Source organism: Hemitrygon akajei, chromosome 9, assembly GCF_048418815.1.
Source record: "Hemitrygon akajei chromosome 9, sHemAka1.3, whole genome shotgun sequence".
In the NCBI taxonomy this organism is placed as follows: Eukaryota; Metazoa; Chordata; class Chondrichthyes; order Myliobatiformes; family Dasyatidae; genus Hemitrygon; species Hemitrygon akajei.
This window is the reverse complement of record NC_133132.1, coordinates 73,845,354-73,872,456: the sequence shown is the minus strand read 5'-3', so window position 1 is coordinate 73,872,456 and position 27,103 is coordinate 73,845,354. Positions and strand designations below refer to the sequence as shown.

Sequence of the window (27,103 nt, the reverse complement as noted above, 5' to 3'; positions counted from 1 at the left end):
AAGGGAGGTACAGTTCCCATATCAGGTAGTGATGCAGCTAGTCAAAATGCTCTTAATTGTGCCCCAGTAGAACATTCTTAGGATTTGGGGGCCCATACCAAACTTCTTCATCTGTCTGAGGTGAAAGAAGCGCTGCTGTGCCTTTTTCATCACACAGCTGGTGTGCACCGACTAGTGAGGTCCTTGGTGATGTGGATGCCGAGGATGTTTACCCTTTCAACCCCAGATCCATTGATGTCAATAGGAGTTAGCCCGTCTCCATTCCTCCTGTATTCCACAACCAGCTCCTTTGATTTTTCAACATTGAAGGAGCAGTTGTTTTCTTGACACCACTGTGTCAGAGAGGTGACTTCTTCCCTGTAGGCCACCTCGAGATAAGGCCAATCAATGTGTCGTCAACAAACTTAATTAGCAGATTGAAGCCGTGAGTGGTGATACAGTCATGGGTATACAGGGAGTAAAGGAGGGGACTCAGTATGCAGCCCTGAGAGGCTCCTGTATTGAGAATCATAGGGTTGGAGGTGAGGGAGCCCACCCTTACAACCTGCTGGCGATCTGACAGGAAGTCCAAGATCCAATTGCACAGGGCAGGGTTGAGGCTGAGGTCTCTGAGCTTCTTGTTGAGCCTGGATGGAACTATGGTGTTGAATGCTGAACTGTTTGTTTGTAAGTGTATTTGGATAGGTACATGGATGGTAGGGACATGGTATTGAGAGTAGGCCAGTGTAAATGGTTTCAGCATGAACTGAAGGGCCTGTTTCTGTGATGTACTTTCAGATAATCAATTATTATTACATGCAACAAGATAGCTTTGTTTTAAATGCCACTCACACAGATTGCGCCCAACATAAATAACTCAAGAAAGTACAAAGGGAAAATAACAGATGTAGAACACAGTACAAGTTACAGAGAAAATGCAGTGGCATAGACTAATACGTCACAAGGACCACAAGAATGTAGATTAAAGCATATAGTGGCACAAGTTGAGGAAACAATTAATTCCAGAGAAACACACATAAAATGCTTAAGGATCTCAGTAAGTTAGGCAGCATTTATGTATGGGAATAAACTTGGTACTATTTGATATCAGTATATAAGGCAGATTGCAACACACTGTCAGTGTTTTCAAAACGGGTTTAGGATAATGAATCAGGTCTCAGCCCAAAATGTCAATTGTTTATTCCCCCCCATAGATGCTGCCGAACTTGCTGAGTTGCTCCAGTATTTTATGCGTATTGCTCAAGACTTCCAGTATCTGCAGAATCTGTGTTTATAATTCCAGAGAAATCTGTTTCATGCTGAGCAAATTAAACTTGGCACTTGGAATAGATTGAACAAATTACATTGATGCATTAAGAAAAGATTTTACATCAGAAACAAGCACAGAGTTAAAATTTTGGAGCAAGAGTCAGACTTGAGGAAATATTTTTTCCTGTATAGAGCAGTTATCAAGAATATACCCCCTGACCTTAAGGATGATGAAAATAGGATCAGTAAAGGTGCTTAAAAGCGAATTGGTTAAATATTTGAAACAGAAGCCTTTGGAGATAGAGAAGTAGATGGGTACAGATGTGGTTACGTTCAGAGATAAGTGGGACCTGTTTCTATGCTGTATAACTGTAAGACTCTTCAGGCTCCAAGTATTCAGAGCTAAAGTATAGGCGCAAAGGAGGAATGAATGCTTAATTGGACTTTGTAAGTTTAGAACTGTGGAATTAGTGGCATTTTTTAAGTAATTCAAATTGTAACTCATACTTTGAAAAGTAAAGACACTCCAGGGATGTATCTTAAAATCTGACTAAAATCTACTGGTAACCCCTACTGCTATTTCCCAGTAAAATTAATTGAAACTAAAGCTTTATAAATATACCAGTAAGCGAGGGACAACATGATATGATCTAGAGAGAATGCTTGTCCGGAACATAAATGTGTACCGAACTGAAAATTCTTTATGATCAATAATTAGTTTAATTTTCATGCAGTTACTTGCCAGAATTGCGAAATAAAACCACCAAAATTACTTAGCACTTCTGAGTTACTTCCACTTAAATTTTGTGGGTTTAAACGACGTGACCAATAAAACTAGTATGGGGCCCACGGTCTGCCTTACACCGAAGGGGTAGGGTCTCTCCTTTGGGTGATAAACAAGGTGAAGTGTTACTTCTGCTGTGCTCCCATCACATCACTCGACGAGCTCACTGCCTCTCCAAGTGCTCATTCACCCATGGAGCAGAAAGGGGGAAGAGGTTCTCACTCGCTGAAGTTCGAGCAGGTTGTGAATATACATTGAGTTCTTTCCCTTCCTCAGCTAATGACCTCTTTTGCTGTAACAGCCAAAGAACACGATGCGAGGACAAACATCGCTACCTCCGCCGGTAGATCGCGCCCACTGGATCGAACACCAACCCCCCCTCCGGTCCCTGAGGCGGAAATCCCGCCCACCCAAGCACTCTCATTGGCTCCGTGTCTCAGCAGCCTTGCTCCGACTGGCGAGCCGCGCTGTCGGTCCAGCGAGTAGGCGTCGCGGTTCCGGGGTCCGGCTGCGTGCTGGAAGTCGGAACGCTGGCTCTTTCGGACCGTTAAACGGTCGAGCGATCGTCTCTCGACTGTAGGCTAGCAGCAGCGGGAGAGAGGTCAGGCTGAGCGACGCTACTCACTGGTCCGCCCAGTACTCCATCATCCTGCCTCCCGAGCCCGGCTGGTTCAGGCCGAGAGCTGGGAAAGGCCTTCCTTAGTTCCTCCGGTACTTTGTGTCAGAAGCTGGCCGCCTGCGATCCGGGCCTCGGGTCGAGAGTTGCGGTCGTGCAGACCTCGCACGGGCTGAAGGAGAAGACTGGCACCGAGACCTCCAGGTGGAGTAGGTACGGGGGCCTGGTGAACCTGATCTCTTTCTTCTCTCCTCTATGTCCCTTCTCCATCGGCGAGGACTCTGGCAGGGCTCCCGCCTCCCCACTCGGGTAATTACCGGGGGCTGCGATGTTTCTTCGAACTTGCTCACTAATCTGTTGGTTCTTTACCATGGGCCGTTGGACCCTGCCTTCACTCGCGCCGCACGGTGCACGTTGTATCTGCACTGACTAGGCCTCTTTGTTGTGGTCCGTGCTTCCCGTCGCTAATTGTTTAGCATGCGATCCTGGGGTAAATACATGAGGTGCTTCTTTCGAGGAGCAAATATTTTCCTATTGAACATTTAGTGGCGGGGTGTGGAATGAATTGATAGTTTAGGTGCGTTTCTACTTAATGAATCAGGTAACCGAGGAAGCCTGTAATTGGTTGTATTGTAATTCAGCCCAAGTTGCTTCACCTCTACGGTGTTAAGTTGAGGGCAAAATTGCTTCGTGGAGTTGTGACACTAAACTGGTTTGTTTTCAAATTATTCTGTGATGCAACAAGATCAATGGTGCGAAATGTCAATTTGGTGATAACTAAATGGCAAAAAGTACACCGAGGACAATTCTTACTTAGGCTGCATGTAATTCAAGCAAGTTAAATTGATCAGTTTATAATTTTGTGAATTATTCAGTAACAAGGGAAAACTAAGTTGTATGGTCGGAAAGCCCTTTATTTTGCGATGATTGAGAGCGGTTTGATGTATACTTCGGAGCGAAAGGCAATTGATCAGGTAACTCAAATCATCTCGTAACTGGGCAAAGTTCAAGATAGTTTGAGTTGTTAGGTTGTTGCAATGACATTTTTGTTTCATCTGGTCAGTTTGGAAAGGTATTTATGAAATACCTTGTTGAATGGTTTGGTGTTGAGTTTCATGTTGTATCTGCATTGTTTACTTGTCTACCACAGAGGAATAGTTGTTTAGAAATACGCCTGATATATAATAGAATATGACATGACTGCTTTGGTTTTGTTGCTGTGCAAGTATGGGTGATTGTTACTGAATTTTGAACATGTGGCATGTTAATTGTTTTGTAATGGGCCTTCAACAGCCATTTCAAAGATGTTGCTCTATGCGTGCGTGCATACATACATGCATGTCTTCTATTCCTGTTCATATACAATAGTGGTCAGCTACCAAGATAGTATAAATTGACATGTGGCAGACATATAAAGATTGCAACAATGGTCAAATTTAACTTTTAAGTGTATGAGAAGCCAAATGAAACTTTTGATGCTGGAAATCTGAAATTAAGAACAATGTTTGAAACGACAGTGCATCTTTGTAGAGAGAAAAACAACTTTAAGTATTTCAGATCAATTATCTTTCTTTGCTTTTGTTTTGGGGAAAATGATCCACCCATCTCATTCTATGTTAAGCAGTTGGAGCTGGAACTGGATAAACTCTGGGTCATTTGGGAGGCTGAAGGGGTCAAGATAGGATATACAGAGAGGTAGTTACACCCAAGGTGTAGGATACAGGAAACTGAGTGACAGGAAGTGGAAAGGGGTTAAGGAGCTAGTGCAGCATACCTCTGTGGCCATCCCCCTCAGCAACAGGTATATCACTCTGGATACTGTTGGGGGTTGGGGCAGAATTGACCTAGTAGAGGAAGGTCACAGTGGTCGGGTCTCTGGCACTGATTATGGCTCTGTGACTCGGAAAGGAAGGGAGGAGAATAGGTGAGCTGTGTGAATTGGGGATTTGCTAGTTAGGGGAACAGACAGGAGGCTCTGTGAGCAAGAACAAGAGCATAGATAGTATGTTGCCTCCCAGATGCTGGGGTCTGGCATATCTCAGATCGAGTTCTCAGCATTCTTAAGTGGGAGGGTGAACAGCCATAAGTTGTGTTCCATGTAGATAACAGTGATATAGGTAGGATAAGTGACAAGGTTCTGCAAAGGGAGTTCAGTGCTAAGTTAAAGGGCAAGACCTCCAGGGTTGTGATCTCTGGATTGCTATGTGTGCCATGTGCTGGTGAGGCCAGGACTAGGAAGATTATACAATTTAATACATGGCTAACGAGTGGGTGTAGGAGGGAGGACATAAGATTTTTGGATCATAGGGCTCTCTTCCAGGGAAGGCGGGAACTGTACAGAAGGGACGGTTTCACCTGAGCTGGAGAGGGACTAATGTTGTAGCTGGAATGTTTGTTAATGTTGCACAGTGGGTTTAATGTAGAGTTTCAGGGAAATAGCAACCAGAGTAGCAGAACAGTTAGTGGAGAGATGGTGGAGGCAGATCAGAGTTAAAAATCGAAAGGTTGATCATGGTGTGAGCTGCTTGTATTTCAAAGCAAGAACTATTGTACCAAAAGCGGATGATAGTGTTGAAGATGAGGTAGCTGGTTTACAAACCAAGTCAATATTTAGAGAGAAGAGGCTGTTGATGGGGTGAAATTACAGTCAACAGGATGAGTTGCAATGTAAAAGGCGGACAAAATCGAAAAGCATGAATACAGGACTAAAGATGTTATATTTGAATATGTGCAATAAAGGGAATGACACAGACGAGCTTGTAGTACAGTTGCAGATTGGCATGTATGATGTATGCATCACTGAATCATAGCTGGGAGCTTAACATCCAAGGATACATTGTATCAAAAGGACAGGCAGGAAGGCAGAGGGAGCAGCTTTGCTCTTAGTAAAAATTGAAACCAAATCATTGGAAAGAGGTGATATAGGGTCAGAAGGTATCGAATCATTGTGGATAGAGTTAAGGCACTGGAATGGAATAAAGACCCTGCTCAGTGTTATACACAGATCCCCAAACCGATAATAGAAAATGAACATTATAAGGGCAATGTTATAATTGTCATGGAGATTTCAATATGCGGGTAGATTGGGAAAATCAAGTTGATACTGGGGAGTTTCTAGAGTGTCTATGAGATGGCTTTTTAGACAACTAATGGTTAAACCCACTAGGGGATCAGCTAATCAGGATTGCATGTTGTGCAATGAATCAGAATTGATTAGAGAGCTTAAGGAAAAAGAACCCTTGGGGGCAAGTGAGCATTATTATATGATTGAGTTAACTCAAATTTGATAAGGAGAAGCTATAAAGTCAGATGTATCAGTATTACAGTGCAGTAAAGGGAATTGCGGAGGCATGAGAGAAGAGGCCCGAATTGATTGGAAAAGTACATTGGCAGGGGTGATGGCAGAGCAAGAATGGCTGCAATTTCTGGGAGCAGTTCAAGAAGCACAGGATATATACATCCCAAAGAGGAAGAATATTCTAAAGGAAAGATGACATAACCATGGCTAATGAGAAATCAAAGTCAACATAAAAGCCAAAATAGAGCAAAAATTAGTAGGAAGTTAGAAGATTGGGAAGCTTTTAAATACCAACAGAAGACAATTTTAAAAAAAAACATTAAGAAAGTAAAGATGGAATATGAAAGTAAGCTAGCCAAAGGTATTAAAGAGGGTACCAAAATTTTCTTCAAACACTTAAAGTAAAAGAAAGGCAAGAGTGGATGTCGGACTGTTGGAGAGGTAGTAATAGGGGACAAGAAAATGGCGGGCAAACTAAATTATTTTGTATCATTCTTCACTGTGGAAGACATTAGCAATATGGTGGAGTTTCCAGCTGTCAGTGTGTGACTAGAAAAGGTTCTTAGCAAACTGAGAGGTCTGAAGTTAGATAAGTCACCTGAACCAGATGGCATTACAGGGGAGATTCTAGCATGGATAAAGCAGTGGCTGATTGACAGGACACAAAGAGTGGGAATAATGGGAGGCTTTACTGGTTGGCTGGTGTTCCACAGGGGTTTGTGTTGGGACAGATACTTTTTACATTATATGTCAATGATTTGGATGATGAAATTGATGGCTTTGCAGATTAGCAGACGTCAATGAGTTAGACCGGCGGGAAGGATTTAAAAGAAGACAGTTTTATAGAACGGGCGACAGAATAGAGGTAGTAGACAAAGTATCAGGGCTTTGGCTCAACAGGGCTTCGGCGATAACAAGTTGAGATGAGGCAAATTACTTGTGTAGAATAGAAACAAGAAGTATATCTGTGAGGCCGGTGTTTTGTACTGCGTGGCAGATGTGGGATGTCCGGGAGACTCCCAGCATCATAGACGACCAATTCTGCGCCGTGCATCAAGCTGCAGCTCCTTAGGGACCGTGTTAGGAAACTAGAGATGCAGCTCAGTGACCTTAGCCTGGTCAGGGAAAGTGGGGAAGTGATAGAGAGGAGCTATAGGCAAGTAGTCACCAGGGCCTCAGGAGACAGATAAGTGGGTAACAGTCAGGAGAGGGAAGGGCAAGAGTCAGATACTAGAGAGTACCCCTGTGGCTGTCCCCCTTAACAATAAGTACTCCTGTTTGAGTACTGTTGGGTTGGGTGACCTACCTGGGGGAAGCAACAGTGGCTGTGCCTCTGGCACAGAGTCTGGTCCTGTGGCTCAGAAGGGTAGGGAAAGGAAGAGGATGGCAGCAGTGATAGGAGACTCTATAGTTAGGGGGTCAGAAAGGCGATTCTGTGGACGCAGGAAAGAAACACGGATGGTAGTTTGCCTCCCAGATGCCGGGGTCCAGGATGTTCCTGATTGCGTCCACGGTATCCTGAAGTGGAAGGTGAACAACAAGGCGTTGTGGTACATATTGGTGCCAACAATAAAAGTAGGAAAAGGGAGGAGATCCTGAAAACAGACTACAGGGAGTTAGGAAGGAAGTTGAGAAGCAGGACCTCAAAGGTAGTAATCTCGGGATTATTGCCCTTGTATAGAAACAGAGTGAGGTGAAGATAAATGTGTGGCTGAGGGATTGGAGCAGGGGGCAGGAATTCAGATTTCTGGATCATTGGGACCTCTTTTGGGGCAAGTGTGACCTGTGCAAAAAGAATGGGTTGTACTTGAATCCGAGGGGCACCAATATCTTGGCAGGGAGGTTTGCCAAGGCTATTGGGGAGAGTTTAAACTAGAATTGCTGGGGGGAGGGAACCAAACTGAAGAGACAGAGGTAGGGGCAGTTGGCTCACAAATAGAGAAAGCTTGTAGGCAGTGTGAGAGGGAGGATAGGCAGGTGATAGAGAAGGGATGTGCTCAGACTGATGGTTTGAGATGTATCTATTTTAATGCAAGAAGCATCATGAACAAAACTGATGAGCTTTGAGCGTGGATCAGTCCTTGGAACAATGATGTTGTGACCATTACAGAGACTTGGATGGCTCAAGAGCTGGAATGGTTACTTAGAGTGCCAGGCTTTAGATGTTTAAGAAAGGACAAGGATGGAGGCAAAACAGGTGGGTGCGTGGCACTGCTGATCTGAGATAGTGTCACAGCTGCAAAAAAGGAGGAAGTCATGGAGGGATTGTCTGCTGAATCTCTGCGGTTGGAAGTTAGAAAAAGGAAGAGGTCAATAACTCTACTGGGTGTTTTTTATAGACCACCCAATAGCAATAGGGAGCAGATAGGGAGACAGATTCTGGAAGGGTGTAATACTAACAGGGTTGTTGTGATGGGAGATTTTAATCTCCCCAGTATTGATTGGCATGGGGTGGAGTTTATTAGGTGTGTTCAGGAAGGTTTCCTGACACAACATGTAGGTAAGCCTACAAGAGGAGAGGCTGTACTTAATCTGGTGTTGGGAAATGAACCTGGTCAGGTGTCTCAGTGGGAGAGCATTTTGGAGGTAGTGATCATAATTCTATCTCCTTTACCATAGCATTGGAGAGGGATAGAGACAGACAAGTTAGGAAAGCACTTAATTGGAAGAAGGGGAAATATGAAGCTACCAAGCAGGAGCTTGGAAGCATAAACTGGGAACAGATGTTCTCAGGGAAATGTACGGCAGAAATGTGGCAAATGTTCAGGGGATATTTGCATGGAGTTCTGCATAGGTACATTCCAATGAGACAGGATGGTAGGGTACAGGAACCGTGGTGTACAAAGGCTGTTGAAAACCTAGTCAAGAAGAAAAGCTTACGAAAGGTTCAAAAAAACTAGGTAGTGATAGAGATCTAGAAAATTATAAAGCTAGCAGACAGGATTTAAGAAAACCCCAAGGAATTCTACAAGTATGTGAAAAGCAAGAGGATAAGAAATGGTAGAATAGGATCAGTCAACTGTGACAGTGGAAAAGTGTGTATGGAACTAGAGGAAATATTGGAGAGATACTTAGTGAATACTGAAGCAAAGTATTCATTATGGAAAAGGACCTTGCAGATTGTAGGGATGACTTACAGCAGATTGAAAAGTTTGAGCATATAGACATTAAGGAAGATGATGTGCTAGAGCTTTTGGAAAGCATCAAGTTTGATAAGTCACTGGGACCGGATGAGATGTACCCCAGGCTACTGTGGAAGGTGAGGAGGGAGATTGCTGATCCTCTGGCAATGATCTTTGTATCATCAATGAAGACGGGAGAGGTTCCGGAGGATTGGAGGGTTGCGGATGTTGTTCACTTATTCAAGAAAAGAAGTAGAGATAGCCCAGGAAATTATAGACCAGTGAGTCTTACTTCAGTCTTTGGTAGGTTGATGGAGAAGATCCTGAGAGGCAGGATTTATGAACATTTGGAGAGGCATGATAAGATTAGGAATAGTCAGCATGGCTTTATCTAAGGCAGGTCGTGCCTTACGAGCCTGATTGAGTTTTTTGAGGATGTGACTAAACACATTGATGAAGGTAGAGCTGCAGGTGTAATGTATATGGATTTCAGCAAGGTATTTGATAAGGTACCTCATCCAAGGCTTATTGAGAAAAGGAGGCATGGGATCTAAGGGGACTTTGTTTTGTGGATCCAGAATTGGCTTGCCTACAGAAGGCAAAGAGTGGTTGTAGACAGGTCATACTCTGCATTGAGGTCGGTGACTAGTGGTATGCTTCAGGGATCTGTTCTGGGACCCTTCTCTTTGTGATTTTTATAAATGACCTGGATGAGGAAGTGGGAGAGATGGGTTAGTAAATTTGCTGATGACTGGTTGGGGGTGTTGTGGATAGTGTGGAGGGCTGTCAGAGGTGACAGCGGGACATTGATTGCATGCAAAACTGGGCGGAGATGTGGCAGTTGGAGTTCAACACAGATAGTAGTTCATTTTGGTAGGTCAAATATGATGGCAGAATATAAATTGGGAACAGATGTTCTCAGGGAAATGTACGGCAGAAATGTGGCAAATGTTCAGGGGATATTTGCATGGTAAGACTCTTGGCAGTATGGAGGATCAGGGGGATCTTGGGGTCCGAGTCCATAGGACACTCAAAGCTGCTGCGCAGGTTGACTGTGGTTAAGAAGGCATACAGTGTATTGGGCTTCATCTACCATGGGATTGAGTTTAAGAGCTGAGAGGTAATGTTACAGCTTTATAGACCCTGGTCAGACCCCACTTTGAGTATTGTGCTCAGTTCTGGTCACCTCACTACAGGAAGGGTGTGGAAACTAGAAAAAGTGCCTGGATTGGGGAGCATGCCTTATGAAAATAGGTTGAGTGAACTTGGCCTTTTCTCCTTGGGGTGATGGAGAATGAGAGGTGACCTGATAGAGGTGTATAAGATGATGAGAGGAATTAATTGTGTGGATAGTCAGAGGCTTTTTCCCAGAGTTGAAATGGCTAACATGAGAGGGCACAGTTTTAACGTGCTTGGTTTACGTACAGAGGGGATGTCAGAGGTAAGTTTTTTACGCAGAGGGTGGTGAGTGCGTGGAATGGGCTGCGGGTGGCCGTGGTGGAGGCGGATACGATAGGGTCTTTTAAGAGATTCCTGGATAGGTACATGGAGCTTAGGAAAATAGAGGGCTATGGGTAACCCTAGGTAAATTCTAAATTAAGTACATGTTTGGCACAGCATTGTGGGCCGAAGGGTCTATATTGTGCTGTAGGTTTTCTATGTTTATTATTTGTAGGTTGAGGGACAGGTAGTTTTTGGGAAGTAGAGAAGGTCCTAGACAGGTTCGGAGGATAGGCAAAGAAATGGCAGATGGCATACAGTGTTGGGAGGTGTATTGTCATGCGCTTTGTTGATTGAAGAAATAAAAGTTGACAATTTTCTAAATGGAGAGAAAATACAAAAAACTGAGGTGCAATGGGACTTGGAGAGTTCTTGTGCAGGATTCCCAAAAGGTTAACTTGCAGGTTGAGTCTGTGCTGAGGAAGGCAAATGCGATGTTAGCATTCATTTCAAGAGGACTAGAATATGAAAGCAAGAATGTAATGTTGAGATTCTATAAAGCACTGCTGAGGCCTCACTTGGACTATTGTGAACAGTTTTGGGACCTTTATCTTAGAAAGGATGTACTGAAACTGGTGAGGGTTTAAAGGAGGATTGCAGGATTGAATGGCCTGTCATATGAAGAGTGTTTGATGTCTCTGAGCCTGCACTCACTAGAATTCAGAAGAGTGAGGGGTGACCTCATTGAAACCTATCAAATGGTGAAAGGCCTTGATATAGTGGATGTGGAGAGGATGTTTCTACAGTGGGAGAGTCTGAGACCAGAGGACGCAGCCTCAAAATAGAGGGGTGTCCTTTTAGAATGGAGGTGAGAAGGAATTTCTTTAGCCAGAGAGTGGTGGAATTCTTTGCTGTAGCAGCTGTGGAGGCCATGTCTGTATGTATATTTAAGGCAGAAGTTGATAGATTCTTGACTGAAGGGATAATGGGGAGAAAGCAGGAGTTTGGGGCTGAGAGGAAAATTATATCGACCATGATGAAATGTCATAGCAGACTCAATGGCCCAAATGACCAATTCTACTCCTACGTATACTCCTATAGTAAGACTTATGGCCTTACTAACTGCAAATGAACAAAATCTGTGTGTGTACTTAATGCAGATAATCATCTGCCTTCATATAGTTGCATCCTCCAAATCTTCTTTTTCATTGTAACATTCAAGTTGATTGTTAATACCTTCAATTTCTTCGTAGTTTCTAACTTGTTGAAGTAATGAGATAGTTTCATTTTCACTCCCAGCTGTTCCTCATATTTACAAGCTGAATGCTTGAAACTGTAGTAAGCAAAAAAAGTTCTGAATTGTCTTACTGTTTATTTCTCACCAACTATCAGTGACGACAATCGGCGCTATTTGAATTGTTCGCTTGAAGCACCATGTTGAGTCTACTGGCCGCACAAATGCATGTGATTAGCACTAGTTATAAAATGTTCAGCAGCAGTCTCCTGTCCCAATTAAGCGACATAGTGTCCCAAAAAAAGAATGGAATCGTGGCTAATTTTTCTATTAGTTTTTGTTCTTTCAGAGTTGTCTAAAATATGCAGCTGTCAATCAACTGATGGCCAAATTAAGCAGAATCCACTGTACTACCCTGAGATTAATTTTCTTGAAGGCATTCACAGTAGATCAAAGAAATACAATGAGTGAAAAGCTACACACAAGCAAAAGACAGTGTGCAAAAGACATGCTGTGCAAATACAAAAATCTAGAATAAACTGGTATTACTCCGAAGGCATCTATTAATGGTTCACCTTTCATTTGTAAAGAATTCCATGTCTTGTCTAATAATTTAAGTCTGGAATCTTCAACAAAATACTAATTTCCCTTAGTATTAATAGCTAGGTTATCCATAAAATTGTTTGTTCCTCAATTATTAAAAATATCAATGATTCAAGAATAATTAAAAATTGTCTTAAACCTGGCATGGCTTGCAGGCTGAATTTTAAACTCATGGTGGAGATGCATATACCAGACAGATTGCTGCAAATGTGATGCTATTAATTTAAGTGCTGAGAGGAAAACTGGTAACTTATACTATTCACTATTGCATTACACTTGTAACGAATACAGATGTAAATCATAGATTATCATGGATTTGTAAACTAAAGCATAATGCTCTCAGTTCCTAAATAAAACAAAGAGTTCTGAATCATGAATGTGTCTTGCTTCATGGTATGCATTTCATATTTTCAGGTTTAGGTTGTTGTAAACAATGGAGCATTGAACTATCTTGCCTCAAATGTGCAGTAAGATTTGAAAAACAAGGAAGGATAAATTCTATAGGATTTCATATTTAACTGACTTGGCTGGAAGGCACCTTAAATTAATTTACTCATGAATAATTTTTGTAAGGATGCTTTACATAGAATGGTTGACATTTACAGAACTGCAGGTTGAATTTGCAACAGAAGATAGAAATTAACAGAAGAACATCATGATTTTGAGTACAGAGAATCTATAACTTGCTATCTTTTGTAATTTTGTAATTTTAAATACTTAAGAATTGTGGTGAGCAGACTAAGGAGTGTTTGACCTGCTACTTATGTAACTTCATATTTTTCTGATTCTTATTTTCTTACATTAAAATTATCAGCTTATTTCACACTACTGTCAATTTAGCATATTTTCTTGTGTTCTGCCAAAATAGTGTAATTTATTTACCTTTGTTGGCAGCAATAAATAAAAGGTTTTCTTTCATGCTTTTGAATCCAGAGGTTTTTTCATTGCTTGTCCTTTTCACACTTTTCAATACTGGAGTGTGTTTTTTCATTAAGTACTTCCTGTACTTCTCTCTGCAAGCCATTTTGCATACCTGTGCATTTGACACATGCAATTTCAGCAGATGTGCTCTTGGTTTGCAAATATAGGCCATAGCACAATAGTACAATCTGCTCTAAGTCGAAGAGATTGTGATTACATGATCCTTATTGGCTTTTTATTTTAGGACTAAGGGAAGAGCAATATTTGAAATGCGTTAGCTGAAGACCTCTTTGGGCTTATTTCATAGATCTTTTCAAATGTTGGAAGCTTTCCAGCAGACATTTGTAATTCTATCTGTCGCAAAATGATTTCCCTGTGGGACCTGGCTATGCTCAAATTTCTATATATTTCCTCCTTTTGTCTTGCTGCATCTTTATATTCTGTATTCACTCCATGTAGATTTTGGCTGCATAGCAAACCTGTTGCATTAATTCAAGCTCATCTTCATTGTAGCCATTTCTCCAAGTTACCAGGTAGTGCATTTCCAAAAACGGTGTTTTCTACCATCCTAGGCTTGAACCACACCACAAGCTACCTGGTATGTAGGCTCCAATGGACTGGATTGAAAGGTTGCAGAGGGTTGTCAACTTGGCTAGCTCCATCACAGGCACAAGCATCCCCACCTTTGAGGACATCTTTCAAAGGTGGATGCCTCAGGAAAGTGGCATCCATCATTAAGGACCCTCACCATTCTGGGCATGCTCTCTTACTACCACCAGAGAAGAGGTACAGGAGCCTGAAAACATGCACTTGTGGCGACCCACTTTCTGCGCAGGCGAACCGGCTCACAAATAGCCAGCGCACGGGGGGAGACTTTGGTAATGCACCTCTGATGTCATTTCCGCCCGGAGAGGGTGGGCGCTGGGGTTTAAATGCCAGCGCCACTAAGTTTGAATAAACTAGTCTCGAAACGACTTACCGACTGCGTGTCGTTATTTCAGCGCTGTGTGTAGCACATCGCTACACACTTGACTTTCTGGGAACAGCTTTTCCTCTCCACCATCAAATTTCTGAATGGCGGATGAACCCAAGAAAACTTTGTTCGTTCTTCCTCTTTTTTGCACCATTTATTTGTAATATATAATAATTTTATGTTTGCATTGTCCTGTTGATGCAAAATAACAGATTTCATGACATATGTTAATGACAATAAATCTGATTCTGTCGCCAGACCTGTTATCATTTCACCTGCACTCTGGTGTTTAGGCCTTGATTAGTCAAATTCCATCTCCAACGTATTGGCATCGTTCATCCACATCTGACTCTGTCCTTTAAACTTTTTTCCTCCCATTCACTAGTTTATTCTGATTGTGCCTGAATTATTTTCTCATGCTGATGTTTCTAATTGATTTGGTCTATTCTAGTGGCATGTAGGTTATTTGCCCAGCTCAGTCCAGTCCAACCCTCCCCACCATTGAGCACATCTACAAGAAAGCAGCATTCTTTATCAAGCACCATCCAGACTACGCTCTCTTCCTCTGCTACCATTGGGAAGGAGACACAAGAGCTTTGCGTCCCACGCCACCAGGTTTGGGAACAATTATTACTCTTCAACCATCAGACTCCTGAGCCAGTGTGGATCACTTCAACACTGAACTAATCCACAACCTATAGACTCACTTTCAAGGACTCTACATCTCATATTCTCAGTGTTGTTTATTTACATTTTAAAATATTTTCACAGGTTGCCTTTTGCATATTTGGTTTGTCAGTCTTTGTAGGTTTTCATTGTTTCTTTGTCTACTATGAATGCCTACAAGAAAAATGAATCTCAAGTTAGTATATGGTGGCATATACAATACATACTTTGATAAAGCACAAATAACACTGCAATCTTATAACTCTTGCTTACTACAAGATTATTATAGAGCATAAACTTGACTGGTTTCTTCCCTCTATATTAGCTGTCTCAGATACTGGTACTGTTGAACTTCATCCATAATAAAACGAGGCCATCCATTTGTTTGTCTCTTAGGCAAGGTTACTCCCCATGCTCACTTTTGGTCTTTCCCTGGTAGTTCTTCAGGGCGTTGTTTTTCATCTTAGAGCCGCCTCTTTTTTTATGCCCCTTAAGTTGCTCCTACCAAATACAAATACTTTATTGTCACCAAACAATTGGTACTAGAGCGTACAATCATCACAGTGATATTTGTTTCTGCACTTTGCGCTCCCTGAAGTACAAAGAAGATGGTGGGCAGAGGGATCCTAAAGCCCCTCCGCTTCAATCTGACCAGCAGCTCAGCTCTTATCCTACGCTTCCTCGGTAATTTGTGTATCTTTCCAGATTTCCATCAATGCAGTGTGTTGTTGGCAGCTCTTTGAGGTTGGTGGACGCATCCCGCTGGGGATCGATCGGCGGGTCACGTTGTCCGGTGCTCCAGGTCGGGCTGAGTGCCACTTCCAACTGTCGGGGGCCCGGGCTGTCGATCGGGTTGGGCCCCGAAGCTGACACTTAATCCTGGAGGGCCGGGCTGCTAGCTGAAACAAGTCCGTGAACTGTGTCACGGTTGCGGAGGCCTCCAGTCCAGCAGTTGTGGATAGCCACCAACGAGGCTCTACGGTGGTTGCTCCAGGGAAGCATCTGGGGTATCTTGAGGTACCACTCCATGCTTGGTGGAATTCATTAAATTGGTTTGTATGTCCCACCTCAATTTCACAAACCTCTTAGTGACATACTTTCCAATTTTAATCCCTTTTCATATCAAGACTTTTTGTAAGAGATATTTCATTCACAAATTGAATATAAATTTCAAGCAAAACAATTTGGAAAGAATTGGTAAGCTTTGTTAAACAGAACAAAATATTGGCATTGAACAAAATAATCACACTAAAAGATGATAAGTACTTAAGATAGATCGGTTCCATATTGGAGTTTCAAGTATAGGTGGGAAATTTGCAAATTTGTTTTTTAAGTTTGGGATGTCATGTAATTCACACAATGGTAAGTGTGAGGATACTCAGACAGATTAGCTACCTTAACTTAGATTAGTTTAAGTTATTAGCATTCATAATTCATTGGCATACTTTTGGTGATCTAAGATCTAGTGTGGATTTGTAAAACAAATACAGCATACAGGATCTTATCTTTGAATATTATTTATGTGGTGTTCCAAAAGGCACATGAAGTCTGTTTATAAGAGACTATTAGCTAATACTGAAATGTGAATCTAAATCCAAATTAATGATTTGCTTCCACAACAGAATTGGATAGGCATTCAAATTAGACATAATATCCTCTATAGATTTATGTCAAGTCAGAATTAGTTATTCTTTAGGAATGAGTTGAGTGATAGGATGGAGTAATTATAAAATAATTTTTCAAGGTGAAATGTTGAAACATTCTAAGCTTCATAGTTTGGTATATTAAATGATGGGTACTGACCTAATGAGGAACTGCATTTGTAAGCATTATTTTTTCAATATTGGTTGCAAGTTTAGTATTGATATGCACGTTTATTTTATTATAAACCCAAAGCTCTCTTCAGCCTATTCTGCTCAATCAATAGAAACAGCTAAAGTTGACATTACTATAAGTTAGTTTCATTCAAAGTTTCATGCGTTATTATGAAATGGATATGCATTTTATTAATGATGAGAAAATCTGCAGATGCTGGGAATCCATCATTTTGTGCGTGTTGCATGCATTTTAGTGATGTGCTCAACAATGGTTATTGTTAATCTAATCATTCTTTTTCTGATAACTTGTACATTGTAATTTGTGCATGAATAATTCCAAAATATAGTGCTTCAGTATTTTTCCCTATGTACATTTCCCTAATTTAGCACTGTGCAACGTTTTAAACGATATTGCCCTCTGTTATGTTGACTTTGAGGTAAGCTGCTCCCTTGGCCTGAAGATCTCAAAAATCTCTGGAATTTACAGTATGTCCATCTGTAGGTGGTATTTCCACAGAAAATGTGAACTTTAGCTTTATCAATGGATTAAGAGATTTGAATTCACTCTTGCAAATGTTAGGTCATCTACACTCAAGTTTCAAGTTGTTGGAATTAAGTCTTGATGAGACTAATACAGAACAGTGGAATTAAATTTAGATTATTTGAGTAAGGATTAGGCACAGACCTGGCAAATCAGTGCCTCAAGGATGCCTTATTAATTCGTTTTACTTATTTGTTATGAAAGTCTAAACTTGTATAGAGGAAGGCATGCAACACACACAAAATACTGGTGGAACGCAGCAGGCCAGGCAACATCTATAGGAAATAGCACTGTCGACGTTTCGGGCGGAGACCCTTCATCAGGATGAAGAGTCTCAGCCCGAAACATCGACAATGTTTCTGATTGCTGTTTCTCATATAAACCGTGACACTTATTTTGAGCATGAAATGTAACGTTTTTTTTAAACAGATTCCAGTTAATTGGGCCATCGGTTTATTGGAGTAGCTGCTTAAAAACTAAATTGAGAAAATAGTGGGGATTTTCTTTGTTTATTGAAGAGTATCCCAGCTATGATACTTACCGTAGATTCCGGACTACAGAGCGCACCTGATTAAAAGCCGCTGGCTCTAATTTTAGAAAGAAAATCAATTTTTTACTTGTACAGGCCGCACCGGATTTTCGGCCGCAGGTGTCCCACGTTGTAATATGAGATATTTACACAGAAAGATATTACACGTGAGGATTTTTTAACTTTTAATTAAATCCATATGGTAACATAAACAAATACATATTGCAAATGCTTTTTTTCGAACCGTGCCTGTAACGCGGCTACTTTTAAATATACGTTGCGTATACTTTTTTACTGAACAACATTCCAATATCTCCTAACGACTGGTAAAAAAATATATATACTGCAGCCTACCAGGAAAAGTTATTGATCGCCTTTAACTTAAAAGCAGCGTTTTGGCTCCGCCGCTCGCCCCCGCCGTCCCGTTTATCGCAAACCGGCATTTCCCACAAGACGCGGCGAAACCGGGTGTGACGTCATAGCATCCCGCGATGTAGTACAGAAAACAAATATAGTTAAAACTCTTCTAACTTTAACTAGAAAATGAATTACTAAGCGAAAATATTATAAACTAAATAACTGCCATAAAGGCAGCACAATGCTTTTCTTCGAGTGTTTTCCATGTTGATGAGGGTGAGTACAAATGACTGATTTACAATAATTTAATTGTGAAAGTGCGCTTGATTTATCGTACAATTTCATTGGACCTCTGTGAACTACTCATCAATTTTATTGGTCTACTGTTACGAGGCAAAATGTTTTTGGCGGCATTAAAAAAAAATGCATTAGCCACTCCGTATTAAAGGCCGCAGAGTTCAAAGCTGTTCAAAATGTGGGAAAAAAGTAGCGGCTTAAAATCCGGAATCTACGGTAATTGGGGCAGGAGACTGTCGTTGAATAGTTTCTACCTAGCGTCAGTGGCCATTAGACACTACACCATGATTAGTGATCAGTTTTTAAATGGTGTAAGTTGTGTGTGTTTGTGTTCAAAAAGCTGTTATTTTTGTCACTGATAGTTGGTGAGAAATAATCAAACAATTCAGAATTGTTTTGCTCACTGCGGTTTCAAGCATTCAGTCTTTGAGATACTAGAAACAACTGGGAGTAAAAATGAAACAATTTTACTACTTCAAGTTAGGAATTACAATGAATGTTACCTTGAATGTTGCAATGAAGATTTTGAGATGCAGTTGTCTGCATTATATGAAGCCAACCATTATCTGTACTAGGTGTCTGTTGAGTTTGTTCATTTACAGTTTATCATGAGAGCATGGCAGATGAATTCCTCTGAAAACAATTAACAACTAATACAGTTTTATAGTATGCAGAGGTATATGTGGTATTCTAACTTTTTTTCTGTATTTCATTTAAGTACTCAGCTAAACAGTAGTTTGGCTTGTTTTATCTACCTTTTAACTATTTCCATAAAACTTCAGCTAATTGGGGGAGCCACTCAATTCAACCAAAATGTACATGAATGTCAGTTTGTATTGGTGTGAATACATCTGGAGTACCATGTATGTATTTCAAATTTAAGGAAAGATGATGATGCTGTGGAAACAGTTCAGAGAAGGTTTACTGAACTACCATCTGGAATGGGTAGGTGGTCTCATGAAGGAAGGCTGGTCAGGCGAAGCAAGTAAACTGGCAGAGTTTAAAAGTTGAGTCTTGATTGAAACATAAGATAATGAGAGGCTTTGACAAGGTGAATGTGGAAAGAATATTCTTGTAGAATAGGGATGTTAGCCATTTACAGCTGATGAGAATTGTTTTTTAAAAAGAAGTGAAAATGGAACCTTTGACCATCCCCATTGTAAAATACCTATGTATTTGATGAGCAAGGGTATGAAAGACTACTATGAGTACAAGAACAGTTTCATATGAAAATTGTAGATTAATTCACTCCTGCATAAAAGCTTAGTGGAGCTAAAGTGAAACATTACAGGGAGAAAAATGTTTCATTTGTTTCATTTGCCTTGCTTGTTACTAGAATTGCATTGATACAAAGTCTCTTGTAACCCCATGATTTAAGATGCCACCATGAAGAACATAGATGGTGAATGGTGTTCAGCTCAATTAATGGAGAATGCTCCACAGTTTCTCTAGTTCAATGAGATTTTTAAAAGTATGGTGCTGCTTAATGCAAATCTCATGGGGTTGAAGATCATGTTCCTTGTGCCTCCAATTAGATGAATGGAATGCACAATCCAATTCATGAAGCAACTCTGGCCATTCATAGTGGGATTTTCCTTTAGTGTGATCCTCAGCATTTTGCTGAAATTCCGTTATGTTTTCTGCCACTATCTGTGCATTAGATCAGATATTCTGAATAGTACTAACTTAGTACTTTATAAATGCATTTTAGCAACAGAAGTAAGGGAAGCTTTTTTTTCTGCTTTTCTACAAATGCCTCCAGAAATTACTTATAATAAAACTGGGAAGTATCACTTGAGAAATAACATGATTGAGATTAATGTATTTGAACCAATGAATTTGGTTTGGCTATATTCTGGCCAGGTTAATATTTTACTTTTATAGCTGAACATATTCATCCATATTTTACATTAAACTGTATTGAAAATTAAGCAGTGAGCAATGCTTTTATTTAAAATGACTTACCAACGTCCCAGAGGTATGGACATTAATAGGGGTTAGAAAAGGCCTTTGATTTTCCATATTGAACTGAATTTTAAGATTTAAATTACAAGAACATCTGATTTAGTAATTATTTGAAATCATTAAATTCAAAAGTAATACAATTATGGATCTTAATTTGCAGAATTTGCGTACAATTAAAACATTCAAAAGGAATGAACTTGACCATTGGTATACAGTTGTGAATAGTTTTTTCTAGAAATTAGATTCCCCCTATAAATCATCTTGCCCCAAAACCTAATTGAAAAGAAAATTGAGATATTCTTGCTTAATAAATTGTATACTTAAAGTATTAAAATATTTGTTCCTTCAGAGGCTGCTGCCATCTTTTACTCACTCCCCACTGGGAAGTAGTTTAGTGCTATTGAATTTACATTTCTTTGTAAATATCCATCGAGTTGAAGGAAAACTCCATGGCTAGGGAAGAGAATGGAGGGTGAAGAAAGCTTGATAGCATCTTGCGCTGTGAATAGTAATGTGCCCAATAAGTAAGCACTGATCTTTTATAGATTATTGATCATTGACTATAGCCCTGCCTTCATTAATTTAATTCTAAGGTCATGTCCTCAGCTCCCAACTCTGCTCCCTATATACTCATGACTATTGTGGCCAGTTTCTGCTCTTAACTCCATCTACAAGCCTGGGGATGATGCCACTGGAATGGGCTGTATCTCAAATAACAATAAGTGAGAATGAAGAAACAAGATAGAGGCTCATGACATGCCATGACATTACCCTTTCACTCAATGTCAGCAGAATAAAAAAGCCTGTTCTTGACTTCAGGAAGCAGGGTGATGTGCATGCTCTTGTTTACATCGGTGATGCTGAGGTAGAGAATATTGAGAGCTTCATGTTCCTAGGAGTAAACATAACCCAACCTGACCTGACCTAACCATGCTGATACTACAACCAAGAAAGCTCTCCAGCTCTACTTTGTCAGGAGGTTTGAGAAATTTCGCATGACTCCTGAACCTCAGCAGTTTCTTTTTTAAATCAATATGCCACAGAAAGCATCCTACCTTGATCTATCATGGTATGACAACTGCTCTGTGCATGACAAGAAGAAACTAGAGTGTGGACGTCACAGAAGTCAGCCTCCCCTCCATGTCTATAACTATAACTTCTTGCTGCCTTGATAAAGTAGCCAACATCATGAGACACCAGCCACCCTGGACATTCTGTTTTCTGTCTCTTATCATTGGGTGGTAGATGCAAAAAGCTGAAAGCAGCCTAACAGGCCCAAGGACATTTTTATCCTGCTGTTATACAAATATACAATTGGATGGACTTGTCCTTGCTGTCTGCCCGGGCTGCACTTTATCTGTAACACTCTATTCTGCATTTGGTTACTGCTATACTTTACATTGTTTTACTTCAGTGACTTGTTATACATTGATCTGTGTTAACAGTATGCAAGACAAGTTTTTTCACTATTTTGGTATATGTGGCAATAATCACTTTTCCAAGTGGATAACTTGCATGTAAATAGGTACTAATGACTCTGGTTATGAGGTATTTAACTGTAATTTCCCTGTTGCTTTACAGGCCTGACCTCTGTTTTCAATTTTCAAGCTTCCATTGCAACCAAATTCTTTTCACTATTGTTTTTCTAAATGCCACATGTTATTAGTTTGTGTGGGTATTGTTGCTTAGCAGGTAACAGGTTGAGATTTCAGACTGTAAACTAAACTGATTGTTTCACTTGCAGGTTTGCTTTCTGCTTGACGTCTATATTTGACCTCAGATATTAAGAATTGACTGCCCAGCTGACCATGGTGAGTATTTTTCTATTTGTTCTTTCAAGTCCAGTGGCAAAACAGGTTGTGATTTGGCTTGTGACACCACAATATTCCAATCAATATTCAACTTCTCTGGTGATGCCTATATTTTATGTCGTGCTTCAGGTCACTAACTTGAAAAGTACAGTCCGCCAGATTTCGGACAATGGCTTGATATCTTAAATTTGATGTTCATCTTTTTATAAATGTGTGAAATTAACACTTTGTTGTCTAACTTAGTGCAGCACTATCTAGATGGTATGCAGCCTTTTGCTCAGTTGAATAACAAGCCACACCCATGGAACCAGACAATGATATTGCACTGGATATTTTGATAACAAATGTGGTCTGTGTCTTTAAAACAAGATGCCATTTAAATCTGCGAAAGATTGCACTGGAAGGAACAAATGTGATCTACAAAAGAGATGTTGGGGTAAGATCTAGTTTTTGTCTACCCTTCATTGTATTACAAGAAACCATCTGATATTCTTTATACTGCAATAAGCAACAATAAGTGATAGTCGTGTTTAAATTTTGTTTTCAGAAGTTAGTAAATTTCAAGGTTATTTACTGATCAGTTCAATAAGGGTAATATTTGTTATTGCTTAATAAGCTCTGTAATTTTATGATTAATCTTATTAATATTTGTGGATGTAGGCAACTGAAAAACTTGATGTTTTTAATTTTCAATTTTTTTGAAGTTTTCAAGATGCTTTGTGAGTATATCTAATAATTGATTTGAATAATGAATTTTAAGTGTAGCCTTTTGGAATTTTAAGCTCCACTCATCCAGTACCCTCAGCACTGGTGCCAGGTTCCAGGTTTGTGATGCAATTGGATATCCTGTTGGTATCCTCATACAGTTTTTTAGACATTTGGTTGCTTTTAGATGTTACGAACTAGTACAATAAATTTTCCACTGAACCCAGTGAGTTTAAAGGAAGCTCACATAATGGATCCCAATATGTTTTAAAGGCAAGCATAAATCTGAGTTCCATTAAGCCAAATGACCACTTGATGGGATTTCCTAACAATCGGACAGCAGAAAATTGAAAATCTGTGGTAATTTCACTTGTTGCCTTTCAGCCTTTTATTAAAAGACAATGAACAGAATTTTAACTTGTTTTTTTTTAGTGTTTCATTTGGTTTTGAGCTGATCATTTTCCTTACTGGATACCTTTGTAATTTGTATACCCTTTTTTGTAATTTGAATGAAAATTTAAATCATTATATCTTTGGTATTTATAGCTGCTATTACATTTTGTGCTTTATTTTGATGAATTAAGTGGAAATGATTACGTGTATTAAGCCTCCCATCTGAATTACTCATGCTTCTGGATTGCTGTAAGATAAAGACCCTGCATCACTAATCATGTGTTTGCATATAATTAAAATCATGCAATGAACTGACATGGTAGGAGTTCATTTGGTCCATTGTGTCTTTCTTTGCTGGTTCTTCTGCAGAGGAATCTAATTGCAATTTTCTGTTGTTCTACTGAGCTCTTCATATTGTTTTCTTTCAAATATTTATACAGTTTTCTTGACTTTTCCTTCTAATTCATCTTCTGCCTCCTTGCCCAATGTGCACTTCAGAAAACAGTAGCTCACAGTACATGGAAAAACAATCCCTCTTGTTCCAGTTCTTCAGACATTCATCTTAGATCTTTGTCCTCTTGTTACTGACTTGTCCAAAACAGGAAACAGTTCCGCCTTATTTATTCACTTATAACTGTTTGATTTTGGACACCTCTGTTAAAGCTTTTTTTTTCTGGTGATCAAGCCATGTGTTTCAGTTGTCTCCACATAACTGAATTCCCTCATCCCAGCTATCTCATAATTGTGGTTCCACATACAATGGACCAGTATCCTAAAACAATATTGTCAAAGGTTAAATAGGATTTTTTTTTTCAAGCTATCATTACTATAACATGAATTAGTAAGTGTATGCTCTATCGTTTGGTATGCTAACTGAATTATTGCAATTAATAAGTAAGCATGCATACCATAACCATAATTCATCATAACAAATTGTGTACCAAGCATTTTTAATTACTTCAATGACTTCTGCTAAAATAACTAGAATTCAACAAATTTAGGATAACATCAACTTAGAATATTAAAACAGATGTATAACTTTAAAAAGGTAGCTGCATCAGGGTAAGTATTTCAAGTACATTTCAGTTAACATTAAAGAAAAGGTGCTTTTGTCTTTCAAGGCAAAAGTGAAATTTTCTGAAGCGATGTAATAGGAAATGATTACTGACTAAGCCTCCTTGTTCTGAATATAGGTGTCTTGCATTCACTATGCTAAGAAAATCAATTTCTGCAGTGTTTAATTAAAGACTGATTTCATTTATTCTTTTTTAAGATCACGCCACCAACTGGAATGGGCTGAATTTATTGCCTATCCCTGAATGAGGTGATGGTGGTGTGTTTCAGAATTAACACAGTTTGTGATTTGAGGGATGCTGTTGGCCTAGCCTTAGCAAGGAGCTGCAATGAATTTTGAAGATGGTTCGCACTGCAGCCTTTGTGTGTGGTGTTGGACAGAATGAATATTTACAATAGTTGATGGAGGTGCATCAATATTTACAAGTGACCTACTCTGTAAAGAGTTTTGAGAGTTGGAGCTGCACTCATCCAGAGATGTGGAGAATATACCATCGTCCTCCAGTCTTGTGCCTTGCAGACAGAAAGGCTTGGTGCTGTATAGAGTTTTGTCACTCGTCATAAGATATCTAATCTCGTACATGATCTTATTGTCATACTATTTATTTGGCTAGTCCAGTTTCTGGCCTTTGAAAAATCCATCATTTTGATGCCTGGAAATTCAACAGTGATAATGGCATTAAAAGACCTCTTACGACTAGTCGTGGCTTAGCATTACAGTGGTGCAGGTATTTTTTTTTTGCTCATCTTAGCTTGCCTAACAGACAGACAGACACACACACACACTTTTCAGACTTTTCATAGCTTCCATTGGGAGTAGGTTCAATCAGTCATGAACCAATCAGCAAAACCCTATTCATTCCAGATCAGCCACACCATGATCATTTGCATTATGAATTGACTTAGTTTCTTTTTGTTTTAGTTGTGTTCTTTCACTTTTATCATAAGACCATAAGAAATTGGAGCAGCAGTAGGCCATCTGGACTGTCAAGCCTGCTATACTATTCAATACAATCATGGCTGATCTGGCCAGGGACTCGGCTCCAGCTATCAGATTTTTCCTCGTAACCCTTAATTCCCTTGCAATGCAAAAATCTATCCCACTGTGTTTTAAATATATTTAATATATTTAAATTTGACAAAGCCATGCTGACTGTTCCTAATGATGCCTCTCCAAATATTCATAAATCGTGCCTCTCAGGATCTTCTCCATCAACTTACCAACCACTGAAGTAAGACTCACTGGTCTGTAATTTCCTGGGCTATCTCTACTTCCTTTTTTGAATAAGGGAACAACATTGGCAATCCTTCGGAGCCTCTCTCATTTCCATTGATAATGCCAAGATCATTGCCAGAGGATCAGCAATCTCTTCCCTCACCTCCCACAGTAGTCTGGGTTATATCTCGTCTGGTCCTGGTGACTTAGCCAACTTGATGCTTTCCAAAAGCTCCAGCACATCTTTTTCTTAATATCTATATGTTCAAGCTTTTCAGTCTGCTGTAAGTCATCCCTACAATTGCCAAGGTCCTTTTCCGTAGTGAATACTGAAGTGAAGTACTCCTTACTTTATCATACACACTTTTCCACTGTCACAGTTGACTGGTGCTACTCTCTCACGTCTTATCCTCTTGCTTTTCACATACTTGTAGAATGCCTTGGGGTTTTCCAGAATCCTGCTCACCAAGGCCTTCTCATGGCCCCTTCTGGCTCTCCTAATTTCATTCTTAAGCTCCTTCCTGCTAGTCTTAAAATCTTTTAGATTTCTATCATTACCTAGTTTTTTTTTTGAACCTTTCATAAGCTTTTCTTCTTGACTAGATTTTCAACAGCCTTTGTACACCACAGTTCCTCTACCCTGGCATCCTGTCTCATTGGAACATACCAATGCAGAACTCCATGCAAATATCCCCTGAGAATTTGCCACATTCCTGCCATACATTTTCCTGAGAGCATCTGTTCCCAATTTACGCTTCCAAATTCCTGCTTGATAGCTTCATATTTCTCCTTACTCCAATTAAACGCTTTCCTAACTTGTCTGTTCCTACCCCTCTCCAGTGCTATGGTAAATCAGATAGAATTGTGATCACTATCTCCAAAATGCACTCTCACTGAGAGACCTGACACCTGACCATGTTTATTTCCCAATACCATATCAAGTACAGTGTCTCCTCTTGTAGGCTTATACTGTGTCAGGAAACCTTCCTGAATACACCTAACAAACTGCACTCCATCTAAACCCCTCACTCTAGGGAGATACCAATCGATATTTGGGAAATTAAAATCTCACATGCCCCCACTTCTTTTGCCTCCCTCCCTGACCTTTCAGAAACATCTAAAAACTGGCATTCTAGGTAGTCATTCCTGCCCCTGAGCCATCCAAGTCTCTGTAATGGCCACAACATCATAGTTCCAAGTACTGATCCACGGTCTAAGCTCATCCACTTTGTTCATAATGCTTCTTGCACTAAAATAGACACAGTTCATACCATCAGTCTGAGCGCATCCTTCTCTATCACCTGCCCATCCTCCCTATCACACTATCTACAAGTTTTCTCTATTTGTGAGCTAACTGCCCCTTCCTCCTTCTCTTCAGTTTGGTTCCAACACTTCCACCCCCCCCCCCCCCCTTCCCCAATTGCTGTAGCTAACCTCCCTGTCAGGACATTCCCCCCCCCCCCCCCCAGAGATTCAAGTGCAACCCATCCTTT

At 40.2% G+C, this 27,103-nt stretch overlaps 1 protein-coding gene across 7 annotated transcripts in view; it reads left to right on the top strand.

The window, feature by feature from the left end:
- Nucleotides 1–2,497: 2,497 nt before the first annotated feature.
- tbpl1 (TBP-like 1) overlaps nucleotides 2,498–27,103 on the top strand; it is a 50,095-nt gene continuing 25,489 nt past the window's right edge. Inside the window, exons 1-3 of one of the 7 annotated variants that reach the window (XM_073056348.1) lie at nucleotides 2,498–2,852; nucleotides 22,156–22,222; nucleotides 22,466–22,658. In XM_073056348.1, the coding sequence (XP_072912449.1) occupies nucleotides 22,524–22,658 (135 nt within the window). In that variant the 5' untranslated portion in view covers nucleotides 2,498–2,852; nucleotides 22,156–22,222; nucleotides 22,466–22,523. Of the gene's footprint in view, nucleotides 2,958–22,155; nucleotides 22,223–22,465; nucleotides 22,659–27,103 lie in introns of all 7 variants that reach the window. The other 6 variants (XM_073056350.1, XM_073056346.1, XM_073056349.1 and 3 more) reach the window with 6 other exon arrangements.